The sequence below is a fragment of the Lytechinus pictus genome, chromosome 18, assembly GCF_037042905.1.
Source record: "Lytechinus pictus isolate F3 Inbred chromosome 18, Lp3.0, whole genome shotgun sequence".
Taxonomy (NCBI): Eukaryota; Metazoa; Echinodermata; class Echinoidea; order Temnopleuroida; family Toxopneustidae; genus Lytechinus; species Lytechinus pictus.
This window is the reverse complement of record NC_087262.1, coordinates 14,303,847-14,326,537: the sequence shown is the minus strand read 5'-3', so window position 1 is coordinate 14,326,537 and position 22,691 is coordinate 14,303,847. Positions and strand designations below refer to the sequence as shown.

Here is a 22,691-nt window from a genome sequence, read left to right as displayed (position 1 = left end):
AAAGAAGAAAGTTATGTCAAAAGTTTGGATTATTTTCAAAAAGAGTGAAATTCACAAATGGGCAGTGTCTCAAAGGCCAGGGCAGATGATGCCACTCCCTCACTATTTCTTTTTTATTTTATTGTATGAACTATGGAAAAAAAAATTGTATAGATAAGAAACTAAGAAAGTTGATTCACAAAAAGGTGACAGCTTTTGTAATGCAACACATTAACGGAGGAATCATGCAATGTTTTCCATATTAATGATTGTTAAGAGGTCTTCTATCCTTCTATGGCCCCCTTTCCAATAGCATGACAACCTTGTCTGTGATATGTTTCTGAAAGCAATAACAGGTAGACACATTTATATATTGCTGTAACCATTATCACACAGCATTACTATCAATTCAACGTACCCTTGATAGGCAGAAGTCTACTAATCAGCTCCGCAGCAAGCTGAAGAGGATCTGCCATCAGGGCCTCGGCAGACTTGGCCAAGGCTGCATAGACCAGGTCTATCTCTAGGTCCAGGACTAGGCATCTGATCGTCGACAGTTCCTGCAGGACGTGGTAGACCGATGAGGCATGGGTCTTGGCAAGGAGGTACTCGAAATTGCACACAACGGCCGATTTTAGCATCTTGAGGTCACCTACGAGGTGTAACATAAAAAATATGTAGGCTTGATATTTACAATGATAATAACTTGTAATGTATACTTACATATATGATTTATTGAAAGATTGATTGCATTGTTCATGATGCGTGGCCCTGGTTTATGGAAAAATAATGAAGCGGACTTACCCACAGAGGAACATGGCTTTCATAAATGGAATATTGATATTCACTTCCTTGTCAAATTGGCAATATTTTTCAATTTTCTCTTCAATTTCAGACGTTTTCTAGATGAAGTTGGGGTTGATGGTAACGATGATGATGAAAGTGATGATGAGATGATGATGCTGATGATGGTGGAGGTGAGGATAATGGTGATAATGATCGTGATGATGATAATGGTGATGATGATGGCAAAGTTGATGAAGTTTGGGATGAAGGTGGTGATATTGATAGTAATGATAATGATAGTGATGATAATGATGATGAAAGTGATGATGATGGTGATGATGATGATGGTGATGATGATGATGATAGTGATGATAACGATGATGATCATGACAATGATAGTAATGAAAATGATAGTGCTGATGATGGTGTTGATGATGATGGTGATGGAGGTGAAGATGATAGTGATGATAATAATGATGATGGAGATGATAGTGCTGATGATGGTGTTGATGGTTATGATGGTAATGGTGATAATGATGATATTTATGATAATGATGGTTATAATGATGACAATGATGATAAAGATGATCATAAGAGTCAGGCTAATGAAAACAACAGCAATAATAATAAAGCGAAAGATCAAGGGGAGATTCAATGATATTTGCTCTGGCGACAATTGCTTTGATGGAAAATTTGCACATTAAGCAAAACATAAAATCTAACCTCCAAAATTTAATAAACCCTACTCCTTATCTTCACATTATTCTGAACCAAAAACTCTATTACATTCCTAACTCTAACCCTATGCCCTCTGATATATCAAGACCGGAGCAATTGTCGCAGGAGCAAATGTCATGTCACCCATGGGGATCATACTAATGATCAACCCAACAATCTCACCAGCATTGGCTAGATGGTTCCAGAGTTCACTCAGCCTTCTCAGATTGTATTGAGTCTTTCCATAGAGGAGAGGCTGAGGGGCGATGTATCTGTTCCCGTCGACCTCCTCATTATCTTCCATCGTACGATCATCCCGTTCCCACTTCTTGCCTGGATATCAAGCAAAATAGGGAAGATTCGGATTCAAATTTAAGATAGTTATTTTATTTTTTTCAAAAACACTGGCAGAAATTCCTGTGAATTAACCGACAAACTGAAACAGGCACAATAAAAATATAGATAATCAACAGATATATCATATTATAAATCAATAGCAATTATATGCATATTTTATTTTCTAAACTACTCATCAGCACTCTCTAATCCTCTCCATCAATACAAATGCACTGAACAACAGATTCAGTGAACCAAATCTACTGCTCTGAGAATGTTGTCGTAATTATGATTATGAAAAGTAGGCAGATTCATATGAAATACAAGGGTCTTTTATACAGGCTTTCTCTAAGAAAGTAAGATAGCATCTGAAAGAGATGCACTTTTTAACAAGTCTTTCTCTAACTTGCGAGAACCTCGTACTTGTTCACTCTGCTTAGTTAGTAAGTCGAGGGAATGGGTCCGTAGGTCGTAGGATTGAGTTGGTAAGTCACAGAAACAAGTTAATAAGTCAAGGGAAGCAGTTGATAAGTCACAGAAATGAGTTTGGAAAATAAGAACATGTGTACTGATCCGCTATATGTAATAAATAAAAAATTCCTATAATGTAGAGATGTACCTTTCAGCCATGTCTGCAAGAATAGGTTTGACAAATACTTGTGAGCTTTGACGCTTTCCACGTTGGAGCTGAGGTATCGCTGACGAGCCACCTTGTCTATGACGGAGCTAGACCACGTCATCAGCATCTTGTTGTCAAGGTAACGGATGGTTATCAGGGGACCTGATAGAAAAAAAAATGCACTGAGGTATTTGATTCAATTCAATTTGATTGAATTTCATTCAGTTTAATTCAATTAATTAATTCTTATCCAGTGCAAAAAAGTATTGCATTATCAACCTGTTAACCACGATACAATGCCAGTAAAATCCATTTTTTCCAACAATTGTAGGGAAATGAAAATGCAAACTACAAAATAATAGCAGTATCAAAGCTTTAGAATCAAAATTGCCACAATTAAATCAACATTACAATTGAAATTTGTTATTTCTCATTTGGTACATAAACATGGCACCACTCCTGATTTGTGATTTGAGAATTACAAATAATAATACTAAAATAGTAAAATCACAAAGTGCAGAAACTATTAAACACAAGTCCATGTTCTACAAACAGCTTTATAAATCAATAAAGGGGGAGGGGGTTCGCCCTTTGCAACTTTCAAGGGCTAGATGAAGATTAATTCAGGGTGACCAGAAATTTTCTCCTGTGACAATTACTCATGCCTTAAGATATTATATTAAGATTACAATTAGGTCCTTGATTTGGAATCAGTAGTTACCATGTTATTTACTACACCGCATCCTACTTGCCGATATTCCTCATCAAATTGCTATAATCACTAGTAGGTGATGAAGAACAATAAATATAGGTAAGTAAAGCACAGTGATATAAATAACTCTACACCAAAGACTTTGTTCGTACCTAAGTCAATCCTGATGTTGATCCAGACTCTATGTGGAAACCTCAAGACACGTGGTAGCGTATGAGGGTAGACCATGGCCAGGAGATCGTCATCGCAAGACAGTAGATCCATCAACTCTGCTTCAGTTAGACCATACCTAGCTGCCGTTAAGTACCTACAGGGGTTGATGTGTGCAGATCAGAACCAATGAGACTTCAAAGTTTTTCGAGAAACCTGCTTCTCAATTCATTCTTTTTTCTTAATTTCAACTTTCTCCCTGCTATAAAAGCATATAGACATGCAAAATCTCTGGGTGAATTGGGTGTTTATATAAAATACAACTAAAATAATATATAACATGTTAGAAAGTTTTTGTTTGCATATCAACGTTGACTGTTTTTTGCTAGCTGCAAATCTGTTACGGAACATACATGGTCCACAAAGTCACTTTTCTTGAGGAATACATGAATCAGACCGAGGTTACTTGTTAATGCTCTCAAATGATCATGAATTTGGTACAGTAGTTTATGCCTCTGGCTGTCTCACCTGCATCAGGCGATTCAATATAGCAGCAGTGCTGACTTTGAAAACTACTATAAAATAATTATTCACAAAAAACACCATTCATATAATGATACAATACTAAGTTCATTGACATTTGACCTTGATCATGTGAACTAAAACTTGTCAGTGAGACTTGATTACCCCTATATCCACATTTTATACACTATACAGTGCGTCCCAAAAAAAACTATACACTTTTGAAATGGCTGCCAAATAAAAAGTATATCACTTTGGGGGGAAAGACTTACATACATGGAAGCCTATAAAGTCAACTTTAAAATGACACCAAAAAGTTGGAAAACTTTTCATGCTTGAGCGAGCACTGCCCACTAAAACAAAGGGTATGGAAATTAGGGTGGGCAGGAATTAGCCTTCCAATTTCTTTCAGTTTTTGAGATGTGAGTCCCTTGGAACTTGCAAAGTTGAGGATGTTTTGATAAATCAATGATCAAGCATTATCAATTTAGGTTTTTAGAGCAAATTTTAAGAATTATTAAATTGAAATTTAATGTATGAGTGAACATGAAATACAATTTTTCACTTTTTAAGTGGATCTCAGCAATGTGTTCATGGAAGTCAGAATATGGATAGGACTTAGGTGGGGGAAGTAGGTTGACGGGATATGGGTCAACAGAACACTTAACCCCCCCCCCCCCTCTCTCTCTCTCTACCCCTTTCACCCCTCCTGAGAGACTAGCCTTTGCTAGGGTGAGCAGGAATTAGCCTTAATTCCATTTTTTTTTTTAGGTGAGTCCTTTGGAACTTGCAAAGTTAAGGGTGTTATGCTAAATTACTGATAAATGGAGATTCGTTTTGGTTTCTTAAGCAAATTTCACGAGTTACTAAATTGAAATGTAATGCATGAGTAAACAGGAATTGTAATTTTAGTGTAGCATTTTTCGTTTATTATGTGGATCTTAGCAAGTGTGCTTGTGAGAGTCAGAGTAATGTGATGGTACCTGTTACATGCAAGGGGATGAGATAGGGTAAGACTGGGTTAAAGGGGCATTCTTCTTTGTGTTCTCTTACAAATTACATGTCATGTACTCACCCCGCCCTCCACCCCTTTCTTTCTCTTGGTTGGTATTTAAAACTTAAAATGCCAAGTGACTGATGGTTGATGGGTCTTTCTTTTCCATTGAATGATTTATTAAGAACTTGACTAATTATGATAATTTATGAAATCATTTATTGAAAAAGCTGAATGTTTGATTGATAATGTATTGAAAAAGGTGAATATTTGATTGATGACATTGATTGAGTTTATTTACTAACAGATTGTTGATTGAATGATTGATAGATAAAAGTTGATGATCTAATTTTCAGAATTTATTATCAAATTGACAGTCCGCTTTGCACTTAATGCGTACATGTAATAGCAATCAGTCTCAATCTCAACAGGAGGGGGGAGGGACGGACCTGTAGGAGGGAGGCTAAACGTTCTGTTGACCCTTTTCCCATCAGCTTACTTCACACACTGAAGTCATTTCTTACTCCTATTCTCCTGACTCCAATGAACACACTGCTGAGACCCACATTGTAAGTTAAAATGCTTCACTAAAGATTGCAATTCATGCTTACTCATGCATGGAATTTCAATTTGATAATTCATGAAATTTGCTATAACAATTTAAATTGATAATGAATGACCATCAATTCATCAGAACACCCTCAAGTTTGCAAGTTCCAAGGGACTCGCCTCTCAAAAACTGAAAGAAACCGAAAGGCTAATTCCTGCCCACCCTAATTTTCATACCCTTTGTTTAAGCGGGTAGTGCTCACTCAAGCATGAATAGTTTTCCAACATTTTGGTGTAATTTGAAAGATGACTTTATCGGCTTTCCATATGTATAAGTCTTTCCCCCCAAAGTGATATACTTTTTATTTGGCAGCCATTTCAAAAGTGTATAGTTTTTTTTGGGACGCACTGTATATATAAAATTTGAAAGTTATGACAGCAATCTAATAATTACCTCTAAAATGGCCAAAGTTCAATGACCTTAAATGACCTTTGACTTTGGTCATGTGACCTGAAACTCGCACAAGATGTTCAGTGATACTTGGTTACTCTTATGTCCACGTTTTATGAACTAGACCAATACACTTACAGAGACATGATGGTAATTCAACAAATACCCCTAATTTGGCCAAAGTTCATTGACCCTAAATGACCTTAATCATGTGACCTGAAACTTGCACAGGATGTTCAGTGATACTTGATTACTATTATGTCCAAGTTTCATGAATCAGATCCATAAACTTTTAAAGTTATGATGGTAATTCAACAGATACCCCCAATTTGGCCAAAGTTCATTGACCCTCAATGACCTTTGACCACGGTCATGTGACGTGAAACTCAAGCAAGATGTTCAGTAATACTTGATTAACCTTATGTCCAAGTTTCATGAACTAGGTCCATATATTTTCTAAGTTATGATGACATATCAATAACTTAACCTTAGGTTAAGATTTTGAGTTGATTCCCCCAACATGGTCTAAGTTCATTGACCCTAAATGACCTTTGACCTTGGTCATGTGACCTGAAACTCATGCAGGATGTTTAGTAATACTTGATTAACCTTATGGCCAAGTTTCATGAACTAGGTCCATATACTTTTTAAGTTATGCTGTCATTTCAAAAACTTTAGGTTAAGATTTGGTGTTGACGCTGCCGCCGCCTATAGTCTCACTCTGCTATGCAGGTGAGACAAAAATTGTGTTAGACATATAGAAAGGGTGATTATTTAATGGAACTGCCCCATATCAACTTGTCTACCTTAGAATAATAGAGGTCACTTCCGGTCCATTCCTGTCTTCTACGTGCTGCAGCAGAATGTTGGATGCATCCACAGGGGTCGAGATGGGATCTTTACCATTCCCCGATGGATTCATAAACTGAGTCTCTCTGCAAAGCAGCTTGGCAAACAACGGCAGGGGGTGCCTCGCGCCCGCCCTTGTGACGATTTTCACCTGCTCCGGAACCAGGAGTCGGCTGTTGTCCGTCAAGAACAGCCGCACCATTTCCGAGAGCTCCCTGTCATTGAGGGATGTAACCCTGATGAAGTTGGCTTCGTCTGAGATTCGTTCCCGGAATACCTTGACAGCGGGGCTATCGGTCAGGGCTATGATGAGGGTGGTTGACGTTGGGAAATTCACAGGGAGCCAATCTAATTTATCGCCTTGAAATTCTTCCACAAACTCCGCTGGGAAATCCAGTACAATGCACAGCGGTCGCATCGGGGAGGGGACTTTCTCGATTAAGTTCTTAAAGTACTGTTTGAGCTTTTCTAAGTCTTGCGGAATGTCACCAAATTTGCTTTTCTTGGGTTTGTATACTTCGTACACCTGATGGCATACTGATTCAAGCATGTCACGAACAGTTCGACATGTGGTTGTTGCGCCAAGGAACCTTGGCACAACGATGACTGATTCCCCTAACCAAGTTGGCATCATCTTGATAATCTGAGATACAACTACAGTCTTACCGCTTCCTGGCTCACCATGCAATAATATAGCATTCTGCAATTTATCATTTTTCCCTTGTGTCTTCTTGACTAGTCTCTCAACTTGGTTGACGACAGAGTCTCGTGAAACAAAGCTCTTGGTGAACTCATCCGCCACCTGCAGGTGCGCCAGGACCTCTCCAGTCAGTCCCGATCCTTCCCTCATCTGCAGATTGGCTTTCTCCCGGACAACAAACTTGTCCACCAATTCCTTGATCTTGGACGTGAATTGTCCACAGAATTCTTTCAAGTACTGTTCATGTTCTTCAGAGTTAGCAGGGTCGATGCCGTTTGCCGTCCAGGGAATGCAGAACTTGAGGATATTCTCCTCTGGCAGCATAGAGGGAATCTTGGTTTCCTTGAGCGCTTTGATGCGTTCCTGAGCCTTCTTATATATCTTTGGACGGTTGGGTTTGCGAATGTCGACATAGTTGTGCATCTCCTGTGACTCCACATTCTGCGGGAGATCATCGAAGGAGCGGTAGATGCACACACACCTCTCGGCAGAGTTTTCCGTCTGGTAAACTGCACTCGTCAACTCATTCTCAAGAGCTGGAAAAGAGAATAATGAATCGGATTTCAATTATCAGTTGGGAATAATCAAGATTGAATTTTCTTTGGGATAAATGGAGCACATCATCTGGGGAAAACATTGAATCAACACCGGCACATAAGTAGCTTGACATAAACAAAAAATGTTACATCACTGAAATGGTTCATCTGATTGGAGAAATGACATGAAAATACATCATGTTGTTATAAACATCCTATCGGATTCAAAAGAATTTAGGAATTCAACAGAAATTTCCAAAGAAACGTCAGCTTTTCAATACTCACCCGACATATGATACTTGTGGAGTTGTTCTTCGTTGAGAAGTCCTTCATCGTGCACATACTCCGCGCACTGTTGAAGGATCTCAAGCAATGCATCATGGGCCTTCTTCCATTTTGCTAAATCCTTCTCATTGTGTTCTTTGTTTTCTGGGCTCCTGTAAATGATAATAATTCTTAGACATTATTATCATCATCACCACAACCATCATAATCACGATCACTTCCGTCATCATCATCATCATCATCATCATCGTCATCATCGTCATCATCATCATCATCAAGTTTAATTGTTTAATCTGAAATGTTTTTCCACTATGAAATTGAATTGCTAGAGAGTTTGATATTTTGTGCTAGAATATAACTATAAGTTATCATAAAAATATCATCCATCTTCAATCGTGACATATGCTTTGAATTAGTAATGAGTTTTGAGGATGATAGTGGGAGAACACAGGCCTGGGCCCATATTCATAAAACCTGAATAAGTCTTCTTAATACCCAATTATATATGCCACGGTTCACAACTAGGTGATTACCCTTACTTACCTAGGATATAGAAAATAAACCCTGTTCATTGCCATGACATGTTAACAATGAATCTGTCTCTTAAATTTCCCTCTCTTCAAAAAACACCATCCAGGTGATTCTATACTAGTACTGCTTGAGCTTTAAGGATATTTAAAAAACATTAACCATGCCATTTCGTAGAATATGCCATAGGCCACCTGCGTGCAATAATGGTCGATGGCAGAGTTCCCAAGAGGAGGTGGGGGCTAGTCTGTTGTGCAAACCCTTCACTCCAGTTAAATGGTCTATATGCACAGCCAACAATGACTAATGCATTGAAGAGCCTGAAATTGAAACAAGTTTTCCATGTGCTAGTCTTGTGTGAAGACCCACTTGTTTGATCAAAGTTTCAATCAGGGTCTGTGCCTGCAGACTAAGTGAGGGGGGTGGGACAAATGATCACTTACGAGTCATAGTAATACTTGAGTTTTGAGGATATCGGCTGCAGGACATAGACCTGTTCCATTCCATCGCCTTCCTGGACGTACCACTCATCAAGGACATTGATATCTGCAAGAAAGAGAAAGTGAGAGAGAGAGGCTCATCATTCATGTTCAGTATTCAATAATAATAATGATAACTACAGAGATGCCAAGTTCAAAGACCAGCTATGCGCAGATTTTCTGTGACTCGGCGAGAGATCACAGCCTATGTGAATAATAGCTGGATTTATAAAGTGCTTTTTGCCTGAGGATACAAAGCACTGCTATTATTACCCCGGCCTTAGCTCGAGCTACCATCACCGGTGCTCAGTGCATGCAAGGAATTACTCCTGCCGGGTACCCATTCACCTCACCTGGGTCGAGTGCAGCACAGTGTGGATAAATTTCTTGCTGAAGGAAATCACGCCATGGCTAGGATTTGAACCCACGACCCTCTGTTTCAAAGGCGAGAGTCAGAACCACTAGACCACGACGCACCCACAATATGGGGATATATGGGGATAGGCTGTGATAGAGGCACAAGGAGGTGGGGGGGGGGGTGAGCAAGAGTCTCAACGGCAGGAGTACGCCTAAAGCGTGAGACTTGGTATGTCTGTAACTAATAATTGTACTTACTTGTAAAGAGCTCAACTCTTCCTTTATCAGAGGTGTGCTCTACGGTAATGCAGCATTATCACCCTGGCTAAAGCAGAGCAGCTGTTACGCGCACTGCATTTGAAGGGATGAATTCGTGCCATGTCCTTATTTACCTCACCTGGGTGGTGTTTCATAAAGCTGTTCGTAAGTTAAGAGCAACTTTAAGAACGAATGGTGATCCTTTCTTGTGGTAAATGGTATATTGAATTGGCGATGGTTTAGCGCGTGAGAAGGGTTCACCAGTCGTTCTTAAAGTCGCACTTAACTTACAAACAGCTTCATGAAACGGCCAACAGGGTTGAGTGCAGCACAACTTCATGCAAAAGGAAAATAAACCAGTTTGGCTAACAATATCTGAATCTAAAATAATTACAAAATTTAATTTGCTTGAAATATACATAAATCATTGTTAGATATATGAACTGTTTTTCTATTCTAAGTGTGAAGTTCCAAGAAACCAACCTTTTCCAGCCTCAAATGCACAGTCTCGGATATGACTGAATTCTGTTCCTTCGATTCTAGAGGGCAGCACATAATCACCATACTTGTTGCCGATTATTGACTGCAGAGATAAGACACAAAAAGAAGAAGAAAAGTACAATATTATTTGTTAAATGTCATAAGTGGTGATTGTTACAAATCATCTGCAAGAATTTTAAGTCTCAACCTTCCTTTTTCAAACTCGGAATTTATTTCTAACGCTGCCGTCACATCAACGAAGCCGACTTCAAACTGATCAATTAAATACCATCCGAAATAATGTAAATTAAAGCTTTGATTATTCTGGGTCCTTTTTCACAAATACTTGTGATATTAACAAATGGAGAATTTCTATTACAAATTTACTATCAGCCTATCAGATTGCAGAATTTTAAGTAGCTTAAATCTGTTATGGTAAATCTGTTATCATATCAAGTTTTATGAAATGGACACCACGATTTTGCTGGTATGACTATGTTACTCATCTTTTAAGGGTTCATGTGTATAATACATTTATCTTGCATCATAGCATGACCGGTTAACCTTTTTGATGGAGGAGGGAGCGTATCAAACGTGATTAAGGGAGACAAATGAGCAGATATCTTGCTTCCAAACCAGATGGGTCCCTCATGTAGAGATCAATCAGTGTTCAAAATATATCACTCTATGACCATGGGTATGTTCAAACAACATGGTCGCTGCAGTATGCGTTCAAGCTATTTTTCATCAATGCTGATTTTCCCTCCTTTCAAGCCCAACCAAATTCATATTACTCTATGACTAAGAGTGCATTCCTACAATTTTCTTAACCTAGAACTGCCTGAATCACAAAACAATGTCACTGCAAAACAGCATTCAAGTGATTTTTCATCAATGCAGATTCTTAAAGCCCCAATCACACTTATTCCGAATCAAGCAGAATTGGCCGGAATGAAAGGACTATTGTTCGACCACCAGTTGATCATTTAAATCTACTTCGAACACCGTTCGAAAATACCCCTCGAATGTTTTGAACATGACCAAAATCTTTGGGACGGCCAAAAGAAATGACAAAAATATTTTGAATGCAGTCAGAATATTTAGAATGTCCAAGGATGTAGCACGAATTATCAATGTGACTCCATCGCGGTTCATTTTGACTAGTGTATGATAATTCACCTGGTCAATTAATTGAATTTCAACTCCAGTTTGGTGAATTCATAAGTTCCTCCCAAAAATTTCTAGATTTTTTGATTTTTTTTGTTGTTCCAGCTTCTGCTTGATTCCTGCTGATTTCGAATAAGTGTGATGGGGGCTTAAAGCCCAACCAAATTCATATTACTCTATGAGTATTAGTGCATTCAAACAACATGGTCGTTGCATTATAGCATTCAAGCGATATGTAATCAATGCTCATTCTCCCTTTGTCAAAGACCAACCAACTCCTATCATTCAAGCAATTCATTATCAATGTTGATTCTCCTTTTTTTTCAAGCCCAACCGAATTCACATGAGTGCGTGCTAAAAATTTTCTTCCGAATCACAGAACATTGTCACTGCAGTATAGCATTCAAGGGATTTATTATCAATGCAGATTCTCTTTGTATTATCAATCCCAACCTAGCTAATTCATATGAGTGCGTTCTAAACATGTTCTTTTAGAATAACAGCCTGAATTGCAGAACATTGTCACTGCAGTCTAACATTTAAGACATTTTTATTTGCTGATTTCCCCCTCTTTTCACTCCAACACAATTCATATTACTCTATAAAACTATGAGTTCTTATCCTAGAACTGCCTGAATCACAAAACATTGACACTGCAGTATAGCGTTCAAGCGATTTTTCATCACTGCCGATTCTCCCTCATTTCATAGGCCTATTCAGTGTTTGTCACACTGAACAGTTTGACCAAACAATGTCTCAACTACATGTACATTCAGGCCACTAGTAATTGAGGTATCTGTTGCATTCAAACAAATAAATAGAATCGCCTTTCATAACTCATTCATGTGTATTGTAAGAAATTCATTTTTACGATCTGTAGGTAAAAATATTACTTAAATGGATTGAACTAGATACATGTCTACATGTATGAAAAACATGTTTCGAGAGTAAAAGAAGTGTTGATTGAACACAGTTATATTTCACCAATTTTTTGTTCTGTAAGTGCGCGAAATTGGCGGGGTTACTTTCAATGCCTTGTGCAATGAATTTCCTCATGAAAGACAAGGCTATGTAAATAGGCTAAAAATATGTGACACCTTTCTTCAATATTCAATACATGTGGGTGCAATAATACCTTCAAAGGGAAGAGTGAAAAAAAAGTACATATATCAGAATATACAGCAAACAACTTTAATAGAGGTGCTCTAGGTAAATACTGTATGTTCATTTTTTCATAATAATACAATATAAATTAAAAATATGAAAAAGCAATTGCCTAATATGTATTTGGACAATAAAGAATATTAAAAGGTAAATAACTACATGATAATATCTACTTCTGTATATACAGTGTGGATACTGCTCCAAAATAAAAGTAGATAATTCATATCATTTAGATTCACGAATAAAGATCAACATAAATGAACATATGTCAGTGAATGGAAGTGAAAAGGGGGCTTAGGGTTTCAGGTTGTAAAAGCATTTCAGTTTTGATTGGGAATTGGGACTATAATGTGTGGGGGCGGCATGCACAGATTGCATTGGCTGGGTGAGTGGAGCGGACCGAGAAAGAGCGGCCAGGAATAAAAAGCCTGCTGATTAGTTCTGCAGGCCGGGGATGTCAGTCTCCTAAATATTGTGATTACTTAGCGGCCTAAAAAGGTAATGCCATTGGGAACAGGCACTGTGGGAGTGAGATGGGGTAAAAACTCACTCCATCTACCCCCACATTCCCCTCACCCCCCTCCCTTGGTCCTACTAGGGCCTGGTTTCTGAGGGGGAGGTTAGGAGCCAGGGACAGTGTATACATAAACATCTACCCCCCTGCCCTGCTCCACACCCTTAAAGGACAAGTCCACCCCAACAAAAATTTGATTTGAATAAAAAGGGAAAATCCAACAAGCATAACACTGAAAATTTCATAAAAATCGGATGTAAAATAAGAAAGTTATGACATTTTAAAGTTTTGCTTAATTTCACAAAACAGTTATGTGCATATCCTGGTGGGTATGCAAATGAGGAGACTGATGACATCATCCACTCACTATTTCTTTTGTATTTTATTATATGAAATAGGGAATATTCTATTTTTCTCCTCATTGTCAAGAAAAACAACGATTAATTCCTCCCTGAACACGTGGAAAGAGCACTGTTTAATATTATATGATCCAGTCAAGTTGGTCCTTAATGAAAAAATGTAAAAAATGAAATATTGTATAATTCAAACAATAAAAAACTAAAGAAATAGTGAGAGAAGGACATCATCGACTGTCCCATTTTAGTTGTACATATTACTGTTTTGTGAAAAATAAGCAAAACTTTAAAATGTCATAACTTTCTTATTTTACATCCGATTTTGATGAAATTTACAGCGTTTTGCTAGTTTGATTTTTCTCTATTTATCCAAATCAAAATTATTATGAGGTGGACTTGACCATTAATATTACTCTGGAAAAGTCTCTGGAGGGGGGGGGGGAGGAAGCAGCCAGCGTTGGGGTATATGCAGCCATATCTATCCCTGCCCCTCACCTTTAATTACTAGTCAGGAAAAGTAGTGGGGGGGGGGTGGGAGCCAGTGGTGGGGTATCCACCCATATCTACCCCTGCCCCTCACCCTTAATGCCAATATGGAAAGTTCGGGGGGGGGGGGGGGGGGTAGGAGCAGGGTATCTATCAACATCTCCTCACCGCCCACCTTCAATGCTACTTTGAAATAGTCTTCCGCAGGGGAACAGGGTTGAAACCATTGTATCCAGCCCACTTCTGATGCCAATATGAGAGTAAGACAGTTGGGGGGGGGGGTCTACCCAGTAGGCCACTTCATCCTCTAAGTCAGTATTCTTATTTCAATTTCATTTTCATCAGTGTTAAATAGAAACAAGCCATCATACACATACACAGCTCTTTTCCCTAATCTAATCACGGTTGAGACCAAAAAAAAGTGCTAGAAAAGTTTGGACTATATCCTGATCAGCCAAAGTAGCAATATGATTTCGAACGAGTGGTAATTTTCCCGTTCTTGGAGTGAAAATTATTGATTAGTTTGGACACAATAAAATCTCCTTTAATTTGTCTCAGACAACTGCAAATTGAAATGGAGACAAGATATCGGTGACCACTTAAAATTAACAATCTTCCCTTCTCAACAATTACAATCTGTGGAAGAAGAACAGGGGAGCATTTCATGAAACAAACAGTCAATGATTTTCACTGACTTTTGTTACAAGCTACTGAAATCCTTGCACCTGATTGGCTGAGAGCAAATTAGTCAATGAAAATCACTGACCATATGTTTCATGAAACACTCCCCAGGTCTGATGAATCAGAAAGGTGAATTTCATTTGCCTCAAAATCAGTTATATTTAATAACTCAGAAAAGTCACAGCAGATGTCAACTCCTGGCCAGAAAAAACGATAATTACCTCCTGACCTTACAGAATTAGCATTGGCGCCAAGAAGTTATAAAGAGACATCAGACACCAGATTCAGTTTAGAATGCTCTCAAATGTAGGAGATAAATCCTGGTATAATACAATATCTCTCACAAGAATGATAAAACTATATAGTCTCACATTGTATGTGCATGTATGTTTCATGTTTTACAAATGAACATACATGTACAATATGTCGGGGCATGCAGACCACAGCTGGGCTCTTGGTAATGTCAATACTGCCCCAAAAGATGGTGTCATACAAGTAGGCTATACCAGTCCATTGGGTCCAGTATAATTCCTATCTAATAGTATCCTTACTATGAATACTATTTTTTTTCATTTCATCATTATTATCATTACTATAATAGCAAAATATACATTATTATCAGCATCATGATCAGGCCTATCATTAACTATCAATAGTAAATATTATTACTATTATTATTATTATTATTATTATTATCATTATTACTATTATCATCATTTTTGTTGTCGATTATCATTACCATTACTATATAATTATCATTATAATCATTATTGTCATTAGCATATCAATATTATCACACTGATTATAGTCAGCATTATCATTATAAATAATATGACCACCCTCCACATCGACCTACTTAAATTACACCCCCTCATCCTCTAAACAGTGTGCATGGCCGTAAAAAAAAAGAACCGAAACCATTTTCGGATGATGAGGTTTCGATCAATTTCCCCCTTTTGGGTTAAAATGCCTGGTAGGCAGGCGAGTGGGCTGAAGGGATATTGTGACATCTGCCATGGAAATCCTATTAATTTGAAATAATTGTTTACCTTCAGGAGTAGATTAAAGGGCATGAGGGCGGTCATTTCTAGAAATCAAATGCCGATTCTCGTACAGGCTGCGCTAGATTTGTGGCTGATTAAGCGGATTTGCCTTCATGGCAATTCCATGGAAGGATTTTTCTCTATCTCGGTTGCAATAACTTTGGCGTAGGTGCCATATGGACATTTGATTAGGGAGAATTTATTTGTTTTCAATGATAGATAGAGTAACAAGTTAAGATCAACAAATGAAATTGAGATAAATGTTCATGTATCAACTGAAAAAAATGACCACTTACGATCACTTCCAAGACCGATTCGAGCATTCCCATTACACATTACTCTGGTTTCCCCTAAACTAGTTTAAGAAAGTAGATGAGAATGGGGTCTATGATCTTGATTGCTTTACCCTACATTCAACTCACCCCCCCCCCAAAAAAAAATGGACCTAACGACAATTGATGAAAACATAATTTCTATTTCTAACATATCTACATGTATATCTAACATGTGATAGTAGATTTATTCTGCATTCAACTTGCCAAAAAATGGCCCTGAAGACAAATTATGTACACTGTTGGTCATAATGGTGGAATAATTATTTTTACCCCAGTTTAGGGAAGGATTTAAAAAAATTATTTATTTCTAATAGATCTAGATAATGGCATACATTCTCAGATTTTATTGAATATTGATTTGCGAGTGTTTCTTTTGCGTGACTGCTAAATCATATGTGTGCTACTATGCTAATCAGCTAGGGAACCTACGTCCTTAAATCATAATTGACAGTAATGAGGATTAATGCCTCACAAAAGGGCACTTATATAGCTAATCGACACGATTTTTATCCTGGGGCCTCACAGTAACGAGGCCATTCCTTAGCCCCTGAATCATGACTGTACGCAGTGTTTGCTAGGGTACGCGGCCGCCCCCACAAATCCCCCAAAACGAAGAAAATGCAATAAATTGTCAAAAATTCATTGCAATTTCCCCCCGCCCCCAACAGGAAAAATTTCTCTGTGTGGCCATGCCTTGAACCATAATGCATGGCCCTACAGAGGAATTTTTCCTGTTGGGGGCCGGGGGAAAATGCAATAAATTTTTGACAATTTATTGCATTTTCTTCGTTTTGGGGGATTTGTGGAAGGGGCCGCGTACCCTAGCAAACACTGCGTACAGTCATGATTCAGGGGCTAAGCAATGGCCTCGTTACTGTGAGGCCCCAGGATAAAAATCGTGTCGATCAGCTATATATCAGTGCCCTTTTGTGAGGCATTAATCCTCATTACTGTCAATCATGACTTAAGGACGTAGGTCCCTTAGCTGATTAGCATAGTAACACACATATGATGAAGCAGTCACGCAAAACAAATACTCGCAAATTAGTATTCAATAAAATCTGAGAATGTATGCCATTATCTAGATCTATTAGAAATAAATAATTTTTAAAAATCCTTCCCTAAACTGGGGTAAAAATAAATATTCCACCTTTATGACCAACAGTGTATATATTATTTTTGTTTAATCTATATCTCACATATCTACCAGTGAAGTGGTTGAGGCCGGCCTCAAGGCCATATTTAACATGTTCACATGTTTAAAGCCTATGAGAGAAGATTTTCTCCAGCGGCTTTGTGACTACCAGCAGTGACTACATCCTTGATATCTACATAAACATCAAATGTGATATTAGGTTTATTCTGCATTGGACTCACCACAAAGAACGGTCCCAGTGACAACTGATGTGAGTTGATGATTTCTTGGATCCTGAGACCGGCCATCTCGTGGTCATTGGTGGACGTGTTGGACGGCCCCTGGTGCATATCAACCAATTGGAAATCAAGGCCATACTGCTGACAAAACCTCTGCAGCTCGGGGACCGCATCTCGCAATAGAACAAACCTCTCCTGTATGGTGTCTGCAAATGAAAACAAAATTATGAAAATCATAATTGTGGTCTGAGGGGCAGGGTCTCATTTCACAAAGACTTGTTATAATAACAAATGCATAATTTCTATAACAAAATCACCATCAGCCGATCAAACCAAATAATTTCAGTAGCTTTTAACTATTATTGCAAATTCATTTATATTACAAGTTTATGAAAGAGGCCCCAGATCTAGGATTTCATTAAAGAAGGGGCTCATAAAAATGGGATGATTTATGTCATTTTTCTTTGACAAGGAATAACAAATCACTTAAAAAAAAGAGAGGGGGCAATTTTCATGAAAACGAAGTGACCATGCTTGATGATGGAATGGCTGGGGGTCATGCATCCTTTTCCCTTCTGAACCAGCAAATCTGCACTCCATTGGTTTGTCAAGAAAGCAGAGGCGATGTGATATGATGATTTGTGCAAAGTAAAAACTATTCATTACCAAGCTACTTTCAAGGGGGGGGGGGGGGATAAATTGTCTCATACAGGCCCTTGTTCGTTCATACCCATATAAGGCTTGCTGTGAAAATCTTGAATTAAATTATCAATTCACAAGAAATGTAGACCTTGCCCGATGCCAACACTAATAGCACAGCACACACCTATGAATTCATTATGATTTCTTAACCGAAAGTTCTTCTTGAGCAGTAGTCTATATATTTATAATTCATACTATAGATAATGAAGAAATAAAATGGAAATGTGTGATCTGATTTGTTTTGGAAGACTGAAAGCACAATGAACGTAGTAACAAAAAAGAATTAGCATAAGATTTAGCATGTAATCACTGGCACAATCAGGCCTCGGGAAGAAAGATCTGATGAGACAAACAGCTTAAAGCAGGGAATTAAAACAGGAACATATCTTGATATCTGTACTTAATCCCTTCCATACTTCTGAAATGCTAAGTGAGTGAGTGAGGAGGGAGGGGGAGAGAGCAGAAAGAGACAGATAGAATAGGACAGATTGAGAGAGTGGTAGAGAGACTAAGAAAAAGCTAGAGAGGGAGAGAAAGAGAGAGTGGAAGAGACAGACAGATTTCAGACAGGGAGACAGAAAATTGGAAGAGAAAAAAAGAGAGAAAGCAATGAGATAGAGGATTTTGGTTGGAATAGAAAGATGGGGAAGGAGAGAGGGAATAAAGTCTAGGAAGTGAATAAAAAGACAGCATTTGAATAAAAGGGAGACAGAGTAAGAGTAAGAGAGAGAGAGAGAGAGAGAGAAACAGAGAGAGCAGAATGGGATGACATCATGCCATCACTAGGGCTAAATGCTGTAATCAAACTATGCTCCTGTTTTTCTCTGTCTTAATGTCCCTGTCAATCACGCGTAAACATCTTCGCAATTTGCCCAATAAAAAGGATTTTCTGTTCGGTGGTTGTTGAGAGGGACTCTCCTTGATGACTTAAACGAGGAATCTGGAAGCCAAGCTTGCGAGAGCTTTCACACGAGAGCAAATTGCTCACATTGGTATTTTAACAGGCCTGTGTAAATACACACTAATACATGCTTAAATCGTATTTGACTTGTTTATTAAAACAGTCAACGTTGCGTACATGAAAACTCAACTTACCAACTAAAATGAAAGTCAAACTTACTACATGTAACTTAAAAATAAGACTTCTCTTTCTAAACACTTGAATGATTCTGGTAGGGGGGGGGGGGTTGTGTAACTGTTTTATACTACTATGTCATTCCATTTTTATAACTGTAGGCCCAATGTATGTAAAGACCTTTGTCCACCCAATCAGGAGTGGGAGGGAAGGCCCTGCCAGCCATGGCCATTAAGTTGGCCTACTCCTTACCAAGGCTTCCTGGTAGGCTGAGCAAGGGTCTACAAAATATTCTTACTTATTTTAATTTACTTTCTATTCATTTATCCTTCACTTTTTACATTTTTATTGTCAATAGTTTCTGTACTTTGATATCATCTTCATTGTACATATAAATATATTTTTACTTTATTGTGGTAAATAAAATAAATGAAATGAATATTATTTTCATGCTTGCATTGTACATACTGTCTTGTTATTGCTTTCTGAAAGCGCAAAATAAATTCTTAATAAATAACAAATAATAATAAATGCTAAATTAGAATTTTGAAACTCATGAATACATTTGATTGGTAATTTTCAAACATAGTAATTAGAAATGCATCAACATCTGCCCTTGTGTGAAAGCACTTGGTTCTTACTGCCTTTGTACATAGTGAAGCTTTGCAAGGAGCTCCAAATGTCATGTTTGGATTTGGAAGCTTAAAAACGAGGAAAAAAAATCAGCATATTGCTTGAGGCTGACGTCTTAACAAACGCACGAGAGCTGCAATGTGCTGTTCAATCAAGGCCCTACTTTATTACGTCTTGATATAGAACTCAGAAATCCAGACTTTTTCCCTGATCTTCGGGAGAGAGCATGATTTAGCTGATTTGGAGAAAATGCAAGATGAAGAAAGAGAGAGTGAGATTGAGAGATAGAGAGAAAATAGAGGCAAATTGGAACTGATAAAAGTGATGGATTGCGGACGACTGATGAAGTGAAATTCAATTCATCATGGAAACAGATTTTTTTATGAGTCATAATTCTACAAATAGAATGATAAATGGGGCAGGATTTGACCTGAAGAAACTCAAGTACTTTGCCTGATTTTTTTTTCACTTCATCACGTTAAAGATAATGACGTACCCGCAGCAAACATCAAAGTACTTTTTTTTTACACAGGTAGTAGGCAGAAGTAATAAAATATTAATAACCAGTTCTCTTTTGAATCTTCAATTCTTCAAGGCTGTACGTTTGAAGCAAATTGTCGGTGATTTTCACTGAGGAATATGCTCACAGCCATTCTTGGGACTCATGGTAACAGTGCTTCTCAGCCAATCATATTCAAGGAAAGCTGTCAGATCTGACAACTTGTCATAAAAAATGTTGATAAAAAGCTCCTGACATGCTATCATTTTCGTAGTTAAGAACAGTTTTTGTTTCAAGAAATGATATTTTGGTGAAAGCTTTGAAAAGAACTGTTTGGTCTTCATGTTCGAGCAGTATTGTCTGCTCTTCGTCAGGGTAAAAATTTATTTTGTTTGGCATGTTAAAATGTGACCCGCCACCCCCAATAAACCGCCCAAAATGAATTTTAAGATTTTGATTGGAATTTAAAGTACACATCCTAAGCTTTAAAATGATATTGAACTTGTCAATACTGATCAACAAAAAGCCACACAACAACTTGATTGAATGTATATGAAATTTAGTGAGAGCTTAAAAAAACAAGGAGAAAACAAAGTTTAAATTGTACAATCTTGGGGAAACTTCCAAGTAGACTGGAAAATGGCGTTGTATAAACTCTTGTAATTGTTTTTAACTCAACTTTACAATGTTAATTTTGACAGTAGAAAGAAGAATTACTCTTCCAGATACCGGGTATATTGATTTTCTCATTTTTACTTTTTGAAGACCAAATTACTATTTTGGCTAGTATTCACAGAGAATCTTGTCTAGCGACTTATTGTTGGCTTGGAGTGGCTGGTCACAAATGACTGAATTTAAAGTTTCTTTTTATAGCAAGATTGTTACTGACCTGATTTGCAGCAGCTGAGTATGATCTTGACCACCTTGGATGTCAGGGGCGGTAGGTTGGTCAGACGGCCGGTGAAAATGCTGTCCATCTCTTTTGCTTTGGTCAGCGTCATTTGGGTCAGTCTATGCACCAATCCTTGCCAATGAATATAAAAGCATTAAGCACGTCAGAGCGCTGCCGTAACCGGTCAGTGTCCGCACAATGGTCTTGATGATGCTGTCCCTGTGGTCAACTGGGTAGAGCTGACCACATCAATGGCTCAAGGATCGCGTCTGCCTCTGGTTAGATGTACGCATACGTTCGCAACAGCTTAGATGTAAACTTGCATGAATATTTCAGTGATCAATCCACAATCATCCAAATTTAGAAATAATTCCAAGTCAGCTCATAAATTCTGGGCAACGACTGCTACAAAGCCTCCAGTTGCTACAACATCCACGTTTAAGGCAAAGGATTGAACTATCTTAGCACAAATCCAATTCATGCTCCTCCTAAGTGATGCATTTTTGTCACTTTCTTTCACTCAAGTGCTTGCAGCTTTCTTGTCACATTACCAATGCCTCACATCATGGTTTTGCGGCAAGAGAGAGATCTCTCTCTAAATTACCATTTTTGATTCGAAGCATGGAAATACCGTAGAATATTTAAATACAACATGGATGCACAAGCCATAAGATTTCCTTCCCCTAGTGGCCTCTGATATATACCTCACAGTAGAATATTATATACGAAGACAAACCATATCATCAGGGCTTTTTATCTCCAAATGAGATTCGCAGATCTCCTTTACATCGTTGCACATAACCAATTAGTGAACACAAATCCTATGAAGTAGTGGCTCGTTAATCCATTAATGTATACATCATCTCATCTACTTCACCAGGGTAGCAAGAATAATCTTGTATTACGTTGTTTCTCTTTTTTTTGCAATCCAACCACGATGTACTCCTGGGGTGTGAATATGATGAAGATGAAATCTTCATATGTCTCCTAGAAAATATCCCCTGCAATCGGATACTGATGAGAAGAAATTGTTCATGCTTTGTTTACAAGTGCTAGAGGACTCATCTCATGAGGGGATTTCTCATGTCGTCGTTGCCGAAGTGTAGGGAGTCCACCAGACAATCACAGCGGAGTAGCATTCCTGGAAATGCAGGAATAGGGGGGAAATCATCTCATCCTGAAGAGTAGGTAGTAAAGAGATAGGGAAAAAGAGAGAAAGGACATATTAATTATGAGAACATTTGTCTAGGTAAAGTTGCAACTGATCTAATTACACTTGAAGAAACACAAACTCGATTGAGTGTTTGTCAAATGAAGTAATATCTTATGTTTTAACAGTATCACTCCTAAAATTTCAATATCTTTAAGTGTAAGGACAACTTTTCTTTGAGCACAAGTTTTTTTTATTACAGCACAAATGGGGGAATCAAAAGGAGCATCAAAAGTCTAAATGTCAATATAACAGAGTCAGAAAATTGAATCC

At 38.0% G+C, this 22,691-nt stretch overlaps 1 protein-coding gene across 1 annotated transcript in view; it reads right to left on the bottom strand.

Annotated features, from left to right (window-relative positions):
- LOC129282236 (protein qui-1-like) overlaps positions 1-22,385 on the bottom strand; it is a 39,181-nt gene extending 16,796 nt beyond the window's left edge. Inside the window, exons 1-10 of the mRNA XM_064112789.1 lie at positions 21,206-22,385; positions 17,411-17,613; positions 10,291-10,390; positions 9,157-9,259; positions 8,186-8,337; positions 6,622-7,900; positions 3,302-3,456; positions 2,438-2,599; positions 1,666-1,815; positions 398-631 (exon numbers count right to left, since the gene is read on the bottom strand). Of these exons, the coding sequence (XP_063968859.1) occupies positions 398-631; positions 1,666-1,815; positions 2,438-2,599; positions 3,302-3,456; positions 6,622-7,900; positions 8,186-8,337; positions 9,157-9,259; positions 10,291-10,390; positions 17,411-17,613; positions 21,206-21,317 (2,650 nt within the window). The 5' untranslated portion in view covers positions 21,318-22,385. The remainder of the gene's footprint in view (positions 1-397; positions 632-1,665; positions 1,816-2,437; positions 2,600-3,301; positions 3,457-6,621; positions 7,901-8,185; positions 8,338-9,156; positions 9,260-10,290; positions 10,391-17,410; positions 17,614-21,205) is intronic.
- Between the last annotated feature and the right edge of the window lie 306 nt (positions 22,386-22,691).